This window comes from Pavona decussata, unplaced genomic scaffold (genome assembly GCF_977016875.1).
Source record: "Pavona decussata unplaced genomic scaffold, jaPavDecu1.1 SCAFFOLD_51, whole genome shotgun sequence".
Lineage (NCBI taxonomy): Eukaryota > Metazoa > Cnidaria > Anthozoa > Scleractinia > Agariciidae > Pavona > Pavona decussata.
The window spans coordinates 6805455-6820317 of NW_028145473.1; the positions used below are offsets into that span (position 1 = coordinate 6805455).

The 14863-nt window shown below is 40.2% G+C and overlaps 1 protein-coding gene across 1 annotated transcript; it reads right to left on the reverse strand.

The window, feature by feature from the left end:
* Window positions 1-1012: 1012 nt before the first annotated feature.
* Window positions 1013-11011, reverse strand: LOC146481307 (uncharacterized). Its single transcript, XM_085108961.1, has 3 exons — window positions 10851-11011; window positions 4505-4876; window positions 1013-1427 (listed from the first exon to the last, which is right to left on the reverse strand). The coding sequence occupies exons 1-3, from the start codon at window positions 10959-10961 to the stop codon at window positions 1065-1067; spliced, it is 846 nt and encodes a 281-aa protein (XP_084965087.1). The 5' UTR covers window positions 10962-11011; the 3' UTR covers window positions 1013-1064.
* Window positions 11012-14863: the final 3852 nt, after the last annotated feature.

Sequence of the window (14863 nt, forward strand, 5' to 3'; positions counted from 1 at the left end):
GATAGGTCACCGGCAAAATTTCGAGATAAAAGAAAGGTTTCCTGTGACCGAAAAACCGTTTTCATCCTCCTAACGTTTGGTATTTGAATCAACGGTCGTGCTGCAGTCGACTGATTAATCCAATTGCGTTCGATACGAAAATAGCACAAAATTTGAACCGGGCATCCCTGACGCCGTCAGGTGGTACGGCGTACCACGCTGTTGAATTGAAATAACAGTTACAGGTTGCAGCAATAATAGGTAGACCCCCTGTGGCAAGTTTTCAATGCGAGGAATGTAAGCGTTGTGAAAAACGACTATCGCAGTCCAGCTTATCTACTCAGACTTCTGAAAAAAAAGTGTGTTTGTATTTTAAATTAATTTTCGTTTCGTTGCAATATTCTGTTACAATTCAAAAACCACTGCCGTGGGGAGGAACACGGGCGGACAAAGCTGCTCAGGAAATCGAGCCCAATTTTACAAAAAGGCAAGTTTTTCCGCCTTTATATAAAGGCTTCATAAATCATGAATCTTTAGAGCTATATATTTATAAATATTTTTTTTCAAGACTCTCAAACTTGGTCTTTTTACTGATTTTAAGGTTCCCTTTCCCGCAGTGTCAGTTGTTTGGGATTTCCTGGCCAACATCAAAATTTAAAATACCGTGATAAAGGTCCATAGTAGCTCTCTAGGACTGGAAGTGAGGTAAATGTTTCATTCATTCATTCATTCATTCATTCATTCATTCATTCATTCATTCATTCATTCATTCATTCATTCATTCATTCATTCATTCATTCATTCATTCATTCATTCATTCATTCATTCATTCATTCATTCATTCATTCATTCATTCATTCATTTATTTATTTATTTATTTATTTATTTATTTATTTATTTACCTATAACTATATAGTTGTGGAAAGAAAAGTATACATGAAATCACAGGCAGCACTTTGTTCTAATAATTAATGATCAAGCTGCTTATAACTTAACTGCAAATGTCTACAAAGCCAAAATTGAAACTGAATAAAATTGCCACTTCCGTCTATGAGAAAAAAAAGAAAAGTTTGAAAAGTGCCGTTTTAAGACTGGGGTCTAGCCACTTCTTCGATGATTATCCGGGACACATGAATCCAACCAGTGTTGGCATTACCCAAGGTATAGCTTGAACACTTTCCTACCCATAATGCCACTGTTACTGCGCCTTGTGGAATGTTCACACAGTACCCCTTAAATGATCGGTGATGAAGAAGATTGGGGCTACCAGAAGATGATGGCCAGCTGTTGAACACGACAGCTTCAATCGTCATTGGTCCACTGCATTCGTTACCATTAAACTTGAAAAACCATCGGTTGCACTTGCTGCTAGTGCCATAAACTCTCATAACTCCCTGGAATGACACTTTGAGTACTGTATCAGATTGCAGCTTGTTGAAAGAGCAGTCCTGCAATAAATTTAGATTAAACAAGAAGCTGTTTATAGCTTATACTCGGGTCATATTTGACTGTGTGGTGCGTAAAGCCTACAATCTTTTAACAGTGATAACCTCCAGCATCGCCAAATTCCCCAAATAGATAGCCTGCGAGCAAGCTCTCCTGGGGGTGGATTCTCTTTCCACCTCCCGCCCCCCACCCCCAAGAGAGCTTGCTCGCAGGCTACCAAATAGATAGATACAGAGATATAGTGAAGCAATAAGTAACCACCAGATAGAATTGCATTTCTTGCAGTCAGAATGAAATACAGGGGGAAACGGCATTTGTCATACGAATGCTTTTTATTAATCCCCGGGCTTTAATCCTTACGTATTCACCTTTCGTTTAGAGACAGAAACCATTTGTACGGTCCTAATATGTATGTGACGCCGGGTCAATGACGGAAGGTAATTTTCGGTATGATCTAGACCCGGGGGGGGGGGGGGTGGGAGGTACTTCCTTATGTGCCCTTAACGGGGACGTGTGGCCCGATAGGGTATGGTTTTCAGGGTGTTTTGTCTTGAACGGGGTACCTATTTTATTACTTTCTGTCTTAAACAGGGTATTCCTACATGACCTAATAGCTTAACAGATTGTGATTGCTAATGCATTAAAATACAGTAAGAAACTAGTGTATTCTTATTTCATTCTAGTCTTAACAGGGTGTGATTTTGGGTTAAATGTCTTAGAAAGGGCCTGAAAATTTTGAATTCTGTCTAAAACGGGATAGGGAAATCGGAGAATTGTGTCTTAAACAGGGTCAGGGTTTAAACGCCCGGGCCGCACCTCCCTACCCAAGCATCTGTTGAGTACCCCCCCCACCCCCCCTCGGGATCTGGAGTAACGTTACCCATCACGCGTACGTTTATATCCTTGTACGTTTTTCAATGTTTCGCTGTTTACATTTATAAATGAAATTCAGGGAAGAGCATTTGTTATTCACCTTTCATTTGAAGACAGAAACCCGGAGTTTCTACATTGATTGTTTTTCTATAGTAAACGTGAGATATCTATATTGGCCCGCGAGGTCATAGACTGATTCAGTTGCCAAATTTTCGGTTAAACAAAACTTAACTAACCTTGAGGCACTCAGGTTAGCCTAAAAAACACTCCGGTTAGCCTAAAGAGCACTCCAGTTAGCCTAAATAACACTCAGGTTAGCTAGTAATCCTCTGACTCGTGTAGACGGTGTGTGCTTCCAATAGTTATAAATTAAATAAGCCCCTTTCTGGTTTGATGGTGTATCAGGTGGTAATGGATTTTCTTCACAATTTCACAGTTGCCCTCAAAGGTTTAAATGATTCTTAAAGAAAATCGTTCAGTCCCATGTATTACCCAACCAGTTGCCTAAAATGTTCCATTTTACCAATACCCTTGCTCCAACGGCGGCCAAACATGGCCAATGAACGCGTGAGCGTTCAACTGAGATGAGGGAAATTCCCCGTCTTAGTTTACTGATTGGCTCCAAAATCGTTCGAGCCTAATTATACTAAAAATCGCTTTGTAGTAGAGCTACGCCACGAAGATGTTCCGACATTGTTAAAAACAAATCGTTGTAAAATACATTGAGTGGTTGAAATGGACCTGTTCTGGTCCATTTAACGAACGGTTCGTTTGTATTTGTTTCTTTTACTGAACCTGTTTAATTCATTTCGTAAAGCGGGCCTTTGGGAGACCGTCAATCTAACTTGCATCCGCTTTAGACAACGATTAAAAGAATTTCACAAACGCTGGCCCTGCTTATCTAAATAAGGGAATTACCGTCATGTAAATATCACCATTTTTTGACACTTTTCTTGTAGCTTTATTCATCACAACTAGCATTTAAAATTGTGGAATAAACACCAAAGGCTGGCATGATTTTGCGGCGATCAAATATTATGCCCTCATTTATCAGTGCAAACATTTTACTCTTCGAACCGAACAGTAAAACAACCGATCGAAACAACCGAATTTTGACTTTCACTTTTTAAAAAGCGGAATTTTCCTCTTTTTCAATGAACAAAATTAAATCTATTTACAGCCCTTTTCTTAATTGTTTTGGAGATAGCGTATCTAAGATGGCTGCCATTTGGCAACCATAATAAATGTCGTAAGTCATAGACCTTGCCGTTATAAATCAAAAAGGATATCGTTTGACGTACTACTAATTGTTCAAGTGTTCTTGTTATAGTTTTAATCGCCTTGGAGTTATAGATGAGGGTAGGGTAGGAAGGGACACGACCCCAGAAGCTTAAGCTTGTTGTTGTTGTTGTAATGGCTGGCAAAATATTGTCATCCAAGTTGTATTATTTAAACATGCATAAAGCCTAGGCGAGATTTTGTCGTTTGTGATGCTGTGTTCATGATTTGTGAATGTAAACAGCCTGTGAGAACAGACGCTTTCAAAACAGCTTTTATTTCATAGGTAAAACAATTGCCTGGAAAGGCGTCAGCTATCTCAAGCAACGCACATGAAAATCCGTAACGTAAATTGACATTCTTTGCAGTGAGCTGTATTAAATCCTTTCATGGTAAGAAATCTGAAACCTATTGTTTTGAACGTAGGTTGTTGTTTACTACATAGCTTTTTTTTTGGAAGAGTGCCATGACTTGCCGTCTCGTTCACTCAGTGGAGTTGTTAACCTTAGTAAACAATTTCGTCTGAATCCTTCGTATAATATTCAGCACTGTGCAGTGTCTTCAATGTTTTTGAATGTATCCGTTTCTGATCGTCTTCCTCTTTCTTTATAACAGACCATATTCGTATTCTCGGTATTGAACTGGAGGCTAGTATACGAGCTAGTTCAGTTCAATACCGAGGATACTAATACAGTACATATAACGTGACTAATCATATAGCTGGTAGTTAATCCAATATATATTTCCTTATTTTCCCGAGGACATGATACGAGTCAGCCGCATTTACAAATCAGTAACGTGCAAATCGACAGATGACTGGTGCAACCCAAGGTGCTTAGGTTTTCCCCGGGATGTCTCGCTTTCTTGGATTTGTTTCAGTTTAATCGAAAACCAATTCACTGATTCTTCTCACTTTAATTTAACTTACCTTAATCTTTCCGTTGTCGGTTTCGATGTTGCTTTTCCACACGCACTGTTTCCAGTTTGTTTGTGGCACTCCATTTGCTGGACTTCCTTTCACACTTTCTCCTTTCTCTCCTTTGTCTCCTTTTCTTCCTTCAATTCCCATAACTCCCCGCTCTCCTTTCATTCCCATCATCCCTTGTAGCCCACTCTTCCCGCGAGGCCCTTCGAGACCTTTGTCCCCTTTTGGACCCATGATTCCTTGAGCGCCCTTGTTACCAATTTGTCCTTTAGTTCCTTCTCTTCCCTGTGGTCCTTGCGGTCCTGGAATACCAGGCATTCCTGGCATGCCATTTGATCCTGGTATGCCTGGGAAACCATGACCAATTATGGCTTTCTAGGAATGAAGTATAATGAAGTAGGTAACTACGCACGAAGTCAAGGTGTAAAGCCAAGCAAAAAATCTAAAGTTTTTCTTTATGTTCATCCATTAGGATGCGTCAAACATCAAAGGGGGGCTTCCTTTTCACAAAACGAGGAGCACCTACATGGCTTAATAGTTGAGTCGATTGGACATTGCACACATATCGCCGAGGTCATGGGTTTGAATGCCTTAAAGCCTGAAGTAATATATCAAACACGAGACACAGTGTTTCATCACATATCAAACACCGAGTAGAGAGTTGAAAATGCGACGCATAGCGGAGTATTTTTGACGAACTTCGAGGTTTTTGATTTTGTGATGAGACACTGTGACGAGTGTTTGATATAACTTCTCAAAAAAAACTGATTTTGAGGGGAAAATTAAGGATGCCAATACAAGGAGTTTTTCTTCGGAAATCCAAACACGTCACGGTGCATAATTTCTCTTTGTCTTTGGCTTTTGAATTATTAATAAGTTTGAAAACACTATTTCAAGCTTTCTGCAGTTGCTGACGTTGCGTATCCGGTGAGTGTGATGGTCTTAGAATGAAGGAAATTATTATCTTCTTCTTAAATCCATGTTTCCCGTTTTAATTCAGTGTATTCACCCGCATGTCCTGATAAATTTCAGACCGCATCTTCTTTTCTCCGGTCATTTCAAAGCCTATGAGGAGAAAATTTACTCAGCTTTGGTTGAAGAAGCCGCCAAAACTGAGCAGTTCAGAATTATGCTAAGCCAATGCAGCGTCTTTACGATATCAACGTTAACTGAAGCTCAGTTCGAAATCGAGGGTGAAAAAGTGGTAGGAGTTTATTTGAAAGGTTTTGGTACAGGAAATTTCACAAACAATTACGCTACAGACAACCCGAAGTCATGGAAACATATAGGATGAACAAGCTATTCTGGGTAAGCAAGGTTTCGGTACAGGAAATTTCACAAACAATTACGCTACAGACAACCCAAAGTCATGGAAACATATAGGATGAACAAGCTATTCTGGGTAAGCAAGAAACTAAAAAGAAAAATAAGTTGTACGCTCGGACTGGCTTCTCACTGACTTATTAGGGCCATTTATACGGGAAAAAAAATAAGACGCGAGTTGATCGTATGAACGGCACAAAATAAGTGTTCGTGTCTTATTTTAGACGCGACTAAAATAAGGCGCGGCCAACTCTGGAACAGGAGCTTGAGCTGTTCTTGTCTTGGTCGCGTCTTAAAAAAGACATGAACTTCCTCGTATAAATGGTACACGCGTCTTAAATAAGACGTGAACTACAAATGCGCATGCATAAGAGCGAGTGACGCGTCACGACACGCGTCACTGACCACTCTCAGCTCTACAAAAGTTTTTTCCTTCGTGATCAGCGGACGTAACTGGTAACAGAACTTGGCAAAAGAGGACCGGGAGAGCTGAAAGTTGGAAATAAATTCGGCATCTTCCATTTATTGCATGTCGTGGTCACACCAATGAGTGGATGTCTTCCGGCTGACTCTTCTGAGATTTCAATCTCTCACATTTTTCGTACGCAACACCGAGTTTGTGAATCTTTCTTAACATCATGGTCTTCATCACAAAAGAGGACTTCTCAAAATTGAAGCAAAATCTCTGAAAAAGCCACCTCCTTCTTGAAATCACCTTTAATCTTTAATTAGCATAACTGCCGTTAGCAAAACTAATCCGGCAATGGAGCGGCCAGCGGACGCACAGTAGGTTAAATTATACATGCAGAACATATAAAGAACTAATAAATTCCGAGTAAGAGCCAGACTTGACGATGTCAGGTGGTAATGCACTCCATGCTGGGATTGATCTTACATAAAATGAGTGTTTGTAAGCGTCGACTGAAGAGAACGGTAGACTTATCTTAAAGTCGTGACTCGCCCTTCTACGGCTGTACGCGGGCACAGAGGTAAGCTCGTGGGGGAGGGAGATGTTAACGTGACCTCTATGTATTTGATAAAACATGCCGATATCACATATGCTACGTCTTAATTGCATGAGGGCCAATTTAGGTCCGTGAGCATAGATGATACACTACTATAACGGCTATAATCGTGACAATCACAGAACGCTTTTGTCTTTTGCTACTGCGCGCCATCTTGGATTGTTGCAAATCGTTTCTAATTAGCATGGTTGCTAATGGTAACGTCACATGTAAACGAGGCTGTATTAAAAATAAGACGTGGGTCGTTTATACGTGATTTGCGCGTCTTATGCAGGATGCGATCGTAGAAACGGTACAGTTCGCGTCTTATTTAGGACGCGTCTTATTTTCTCCCGTATAAATGACCCTATTGTTTCATCTCCTTCCGAAATGGCTTCAGACAACGATGGGCTTTTACATAAAATTTCCGCTCATTTCTTTCCTCGAGTGGCCTTAAGCTGAATGATTAACGACGAAAATTAATTTCATTGTCAAACTCCCGTTAAAAATGCTTCGCAAATCTGGGCAAACTCTGTGACAGAATGTTAACGAAACTGGAGGAGCAGGTTGTTTTTTCTTTTGTCTAGGATTACTGGCCTCAGTCACCGGATAATCGATTTCTATGCGGAATTTCATTTCAGTTCTCAATCAGTCTGAAGTGAAATTTTCGCTCTCAAAAACCCGAGCATAAGTTTGCTGCTATCAACCTTGAAAATACGTTGAATGTTAATCAATATGTTTGTTTTTGTTAATCCCTTTCGTCATTCCTTCGAAAGAAGCGAAAATTTTGAAAATCTCGGTTCGTGACTGGTCTGAGTTCAGCGGCTAACGAGCATTTCATTGACATTAGCATTTGTACCAGGATAATTCGAATCATGTACCTCCATACGCACTAGAACGACACTGACGACAACTGAAAACGGATCTTTTACAAACGCATTCCAGAGTCCATACTAATCGAGATTAAGAAAGAAGCAAAATGAAAATAAAACAAAAACACAAATTCCAAAAAACCAAAATCAAACCAAAAAGAACACAAACCAAAACCTTTTTCAAATTCACTGCCTCATTACTGTGCATGGGTTGTTAGTTATTATGTACCCTGTGATTGGTTCATTTCTCACCCGTTTACCGGTTTAGTTGTATATAATGTTGTGTTCGATATAGCAAACCCATATTGATGGTTTGATTAAACTTGAAATTTTGCCATCGTAATGTATGAACTTCTACAAAAGGCCTGGCAGACAGTCTATAAAGGAACATCGAGCATTATGCCGGGATAATACCAGTATTTTGTTGCATAATATAATAGAATTACTTTACAGTATAGAAGACATTGAATTACAATCGCAACAATTTCTGACAAAAGACAACTGATGCAATGAACAAAAATTTAACTATACTACTATTGACATTATCTATGATTGTCACACCCAATGTTATTTTACAGCAAGTCAAATCTTGCTTCTTCTTTTTTTCGGCAGACGTAGCCAGCTAAAAATTGGTAAGAGCGTGCTGGGGATAAGGGAACACCTGCGACTGGCACATAAAATAGTCTTTTGTACAGTAGTCTGCTTTTGAGGGTGACTATCGTAAAAGTATTATTTGATTTTGAAGGCATCAATCTATTAACCCTTAGCCTCTGGGTTTAAACTAAAGATTATTTTTGTTGTCATTTATCTCATTGATGGGAGCTTATTTTCCCTTTCACTCACACGTTTATTCCAGACCTTAATAGACTCAAGTCTTTGCCATTGATTCGCTAATATCTTTAAGAAAATAAATTAAGAAAATTAATTAGTGATCAACGCGATTAAGATGGCTCCGCCTTCTGAACTCCGCCCGATAACAGTGGACTAATTGATTGTATAATATAGAATATGTATGAAAAGATTTATACAGGTAGGTAATGATAATACTAAACACCGTAGTAAAGTGGGAGAAGGAGCTAAAGTTTCAGCATTTCACGACGGCTATACCAATCGGCTTTCAGGAAATTAGGCATTTTATTTGCTCTTGTTAAAATTTTATGACAGTACTTAAAAGAACAGTTGCCATCTGCAAGCAATTTTAAGTAATTACAAACAGTTTCTAATTATGTGGTAATTTCTTCAAGAAACTAATTTTAACTAATCAAGGATTTGAGTGCTATTAACATGGCTCTGTCAGTGAAGATGACCTTATTTTAACCAGCTCTATTACAGGAAACAGATTTAAAATATGCCTTAAAGCCTCCAGATACGCAGGTACACCATCTTGCAAAATTTAAATGAAAAATTGAGACAGCCACAGCCCTCCTTTCAATGATGGAAAATGGTGCTTTTTGCTTTGCACCCGAATTCATTTGGGAAGGCAGGAGGGAAGATGCATGTGTGTGTGTGTGTGTGTGTGTGTGTGGGGGGGGGGGGGGGGGGGGAGGGGGAGTTAATTTCTTGATGCAAGCATGCAATGATGTGAAGACGTCAACCTAATTGCCTCAGTTGAGACACCTTACGATGTTCCAATTAAGTAGTTATCTCTTCAAGAAACTAGTTTTGCCAATGGCCAGCACAAATATCTTGGTCTGTGAGCAAAGATAACCTTATAAGCCTGGCTCTATCGCAGGAAACATAATGACTTAATTAATAATGTGTTAATCTCTTTCACAAACTAATTTTAATTACAGAAGTCTGGTCGGCACGATTAAGATGGCTCTGTGAATGGAGATAAGCTTATGAACCTGGTTCTGTCGCAGTAAATTAAAATAGAAAATATGTTTTCAAGATTCTAGAGCTTGAGGCGGAGACCTGCGCAGGCAGCAAGCAATAAAGCAAAGCATTATAGAAAAGTTTGAGAAGCAGCCCAAGAATCAAAATTACCAGAAACTCTCACAGTAAGTCTCAAGGCAATCTTTAAGAAAACAACTGCTTAAGTGCAGGAAACGTTGGTAAACGCCATGAGTTTCCAATTATTTCGTAATCTCTTCAGAAAGATGACTCAGTCGACGAAGTCGGAACATGGGTTTAATTCTCAGGAAATTGACTGACATAAAAAGGCAAAATACGTGTTAGAGTTTCAAAGGAAAGGTCTGCGCAGTTAGCAAACGGCAATAAAGCAACCAAAGTTTTAAATACTTCACGACGCTTACCCAGCATTCAGGAAATCCGTCAAACAACAAAAACAGTTCGGTGCGCCCAGGCTTGAAGTGAAAACCAAGCAAGCTGTTAGTTACGAACTCTAGGTACATAGAGACTGAAAGATTTAGCAAATGGAAATTTACACAGAATGTTTATGAGGGCAATTTTTGTTTTCCCATTTCAGAAGCAGTGGTTTAAAAGCACATTATATTTTTATGAGATACTCCGACAACACTGTTTTAGTTGTAGAAAGTATCCTTCAACTCCCTAGACAACAAATATTATTCCAACAGCAAGTTGAACGTTACCGAGAAATTTCTTCAGTGAGCGTTAACTTTCTGAACCTAAAATATGCCTCTCTTCGATTATAAAAGTTATTTCGCCTCATAAAATAGTGTTAATGGCACTAATTGAAATGAACTAATTCAGACTCGGAGTCAATAAAGAGTGTCTAAAATGGGTGCCTCTTGCCGATCAGCTCGGGTAGAGAAAGTACTAGTATAGTCTTGCACGCCAAGACAATTTACAGATCACTCAGAAAAGCCTACATTTTAAGTTATTCGGCTCCCCGATCGCTTTAACGGACGAAAACTGCTTGCCAATCCTAGCAACTGAACGTTAGTCGAGGTAAACCTTGTAGAAATGAGGGCATACCGATATTTCAGAATATCCAATTGATTTTTAATATTTATGAGGATCATGATTCTATTGACGAAAACAAATCTTCGTGTTTTTAAATGCCCTTTGATTAACTGCAAAGTAGCCTTGATGTTTCTGTGGAATATTTTACTTAGCGCCCTGACTTTCTTATTATATCTCCAGATCCCAACCAAAATTTCACCGTGGTCTTATACCGGGTCGACTGCCCCAAGCCAAATAAGAAACCTGTAATACCCATGTACTCACCTCACACAAGTCTTTCAAATTGGCCGTTTCCTGTTGTTGAGGTTTCGTAGTGGTGCCGTGTGAGCCCACTAATAAACAGAGAACCAACAAAGCTGCGAAGTACGTCGCCATGTTATGAAAAACACATTCAAGAACTTTGCTGCTACTTAGATAATATGAACGAGGCTGGATGTGTTGTCACCTTTTAAGAGTAAGACTTTTGTTGACTTCTTTTTTATTGCACCGCTGCCAGACAAAATATTGATTTACCAGCCATTGACACACATGTTTCATATCAGCGCACAACAAGACCTCAGGGCTCTGTGCCAGGGAAAGTGGATTGGCATGTAATGTTCTAGTATCAAGAACCAAAACAAAGAAAGAGGAAACGGTTGGATTTTGGATATAACATTACGTCTGGACAAGCATCTATTGAATGACTCAACAAGGGGATTTGTATATCTGAGTCAACCGTCCCTCCCCGCGGATGTCCATCTCAACAGTCTGCAGCAAGTCCCTTTCTTGGCTCACCGATACTCCTTATAGGAACACATGTACACAGGCTTGCATCGGCTGTACTTTCCCCCTCCCCGCTACTAAAAGAGAACCCCCATAAAATATACTCCTTTGTAACGAAGTCCCAATATAACATTAACAATACTCTTCATCCCAGTAAAATTTACAGTAAGGTATAAATGGAAAGTCTGATTTAAAGCAGACTGTTTGCTGTCCTCTATTTTCCCGTGTCACAGTAGATACCGCGAATTGCTGCCCTCTTGACTTGCAATAGCGAGCGCAGCTTTGAGAAACCACCAAAACTACTGGGGGGGCCCCTCGTCAGGTTGTACAGGGTGGGGGAGGCCGGGCCGGTAAAATGGAGCTTTTCTCTCCTTACTACGGACTCTCGACAGGATTTTGCACGATTTTGGTCCTCTCCCCAGCCATAAACAATTATTCACCGAAGTGGAGGTGAATAGTAACCTCTTACTAACCGAGCGCGAGGGCCGTACTGGGGAATATTGGCCCGAGGTCGTGGCAGTACGGACCGAGCGCAGCGAGGTCCGTACAAAAACGACCGAGGGCCAATATTCCCCAGTACGGCTCGAGCAAGCTAGGTTAGTAAGTAGTTTATTATATGGCACTCGGAGAAAACTTGTTTATTTATAAAAACGCACTTCCGGTCACTTGAATTCAAAGGGTTTCCCGCGTGACGTGTTTTTGATGACGCGAGCAACCCAGAAAGAACAAGCTTCGGTACCACGAGTTTGAAAGCAAATTTGCTGAACGTTTACATGTCATCATGTTATTATAGAAAAGACATCAAGAACGATTTGTAGCGGAATTTGACGAAAATCTTAACAGCTGCGGTTTGTTTTTGAAACTCACAAAACTGGTTTCGTCGAAACTTTACTAGCCCATCACAAAGTACGGATCAAGAAAAGGTTGCTGTGAAAATCACATTCAACCTTAAAAGAAGCAGCATTAAGTCAATTGTCTTCATCGCTCTCATCTCTGGCTTGGAAACCCAAGTGTAGGGATAAAAACCACCACACAGTTCTTTGGAGTGCAACTGTATTGGAGTCGCCGAATTCTCCTGGTTCAAAAAGAGCATCTTCTTCGTTTTCGTCAATCGCCTGAGCGGCTTGCAGCTTGTTTCTTCTGTCGTGTTCAGTTGTGAACTAGTGACTTGTGATTTGCAGCTAGAACTCTTCTCGATTTTTCAAACTCATTGTCCTTGAGTATGTTGAATGGATATTTCTTCTCAGATAAGTATCGCTGTATATTGCGCTGAAAACGGGAAAATGTTGCTGGCTCGTATTCACCTTTTCCTGCGTACGTTCATAAAAGAAATTGGCGAAAGGTGGTCAAGCTCGGACGCAGTTAGGCTTTCAATTGTTTGACTATTTAAGCCATTAGCTTCAATAAAACGGAGTAGCGTGATCATATTAGTAGACGTCTTCCTTTTGCGTTTTCACTTCTCTGTTTGTTTACGAAATCGTCAATGGCTTCGTGGCCTTCGCTGATGCCTGTTTTAAGAGGTTTCTAGATCTTTGGGATAGTAAAATTTGCTTTGTAAATAATATTCTTTTTCGTCCATGTTGGAATCAGTCTTTTGGGTATTTTCTTTGCAAAGAATGAAAGTATTTTCAGATTTTCTTTTCGCCGTTTTACCTGCAAATTTTCAAATTTGCCGCTTGTCCTAAACAAAAATACACGGCTTATGACCGTTTCCACGGAAACGGTCCGTATGGTAAAATCCCGACCAAGAAAGAACCAATCAGAACGCGCGGATTTAGCTCAAGACTACCTTGCCATATAATAATGATGGATATTTACCGAGCCGCGAATATGGGGTTGAAAAGATTAAACAACTCACCATTTAATTCCGTCAAACCAAACTTTGTTGCCTTTTTTTTTAACACTGAGCCGCCTCGTTTATCGAAATAATTTCCTCTTAAGTAACGTGGCGAAACGGGAAGCCATCTTGTTTCTCTTCGGCTGCTCGGAGGTGAATAGTACTTGGCTAATCACCTCCGAGATAGCCAATCAGCGCGAGCGAAAAGTACTATTCACTTGTGTGGCTTATACTAATCTGTGATATCGGGATTTGAAACCAAGTTTTACGAACACATTTTCCCCAGTCTCTTGGTTATATCCGGGTTTCACTGCACATATCTTTGGCGGAAAATGGGGTTGCTAGTCACCTACTAGGTTATTTACATACTCTTATCTTTTCCTTGTTTGCTATTTTGTTTTTATAAACTGGGGTTATTTTTGCGTTCGCTTGATAATTTTAGGTTTAACCGGAACATCTCAGACCATCTACACTGAGCCTGAATTAAAAAATAAAATAACACAATGGCATCAAGTTTTCGGAAATTATTAATTATTTTCCCAACATCGTAAAGAGCGAGGGGAAGTGGGTTCTGCTCGCACCGATGTTGAACGTTTAGAACTTTTTTTCTCAATATTTGAGGAAGTGCCATAAAACTTTCAGAAATTAATTTGAGCTGGTTGGTCATTATTGTGATTATGACCCATTACTCGGGCCGTAAGGCGGCACGAGTTAAGGTTTCGGTAGCATTATCAAATTCTTTTTTTTTTATTTTTTTGGTCGCGATGGGCCGAGAGATAAGACTGCGGGCCACGAGTTATTGTTCACGGTCTCGTTTTTTGTACTCGGGTGGAACGAGTTAAGTTTTCGGTCGCGTTCTTTGTACTCGGGCCGTGAGGAGTGCATACAATATCCGAGCCAACGAGGCATGCGAGGCAGACGTGCGAGGCATGAATAAAACATGCGAGGCATGCGAGGCATGGACAACCCCAATATCAACTGCTAACCGGGGAGCTATTTAAGCTAAGCTGAGTGCTCTTTAGGCTAACCGGAGTGTTTTTTAGGCTAGGCTGAGTGCCTCACACGTCTGCCTCGCGTGCCTCGCATGCCTCGATGGCTCGCAGATTGTGCATCACCGCGGTGAGACGCCGAGTCTGAAGTTCACCACATGACGTGTCATATACAGGATGGCAGATGCAAGACACAAATGACTAAAAATAAGACTTAAACCCTAAGAATTTATCAACTTAAAGAGAAACGGCATTTGCTTACCTAGAGAGGCATTTTCTATTTCCAAGGCAAAGAGTCTTCAAATTTATGCAATGAACAGACGCGAAGAAACTTAATCTGTTTATATGTGTATTTTTATCACAGGCGGCCCAAGCTCAAGCTCTGAGCGGTTGATCATGTTGCATAATAGCGGTCAAGGCGCAAATATAAGAGTTTGTATGGGAATATTTACGATCGGGTTTAGGATGTACAAATATTGGAAAGTTCTTAATAAAAATGACATACCTTGCTTCTAAGGTGTATTGCCTATTGTTTATTGTCTGTTATTGTCTGTTTGTTATTTTGTGCTGATTTGAGGCCATTTTAGCGAGTTATCACTTCCTAGGTTTCCCACTCCTAAGAGAAAGACAAGGCGTCACATTCCGTTTCGGAAGGCCCCTTCCGAGAAGCGAAAACTCCCAGCTCAAAA

Excerpts from the sequence above, each read along its gene's own strand:
- LOC146481307 (XM_085108961.1), bottom strand. The coding sequence starts at position 10,961 with ATGGCGACGTACTTCGCAGCTTTGTTGGTTCTCTGTTTATTAGTGGGC. Across the intron at positions 4,877-10,850 it reads ATTTGAAAGACTTGTGTGAG|AAAGCCATAATTGGTCATGG; the intron begins GTGAGTACATGG and ends CTTCATTCCTAG. Across the intron at positions 1,428-4,504 it reads CCGACAACGGAAAGATTAAG|GACTGCTCTTTCAACAAGCT; the intron begins GTAAGTTAAATT and ends AATTTATTGCAG.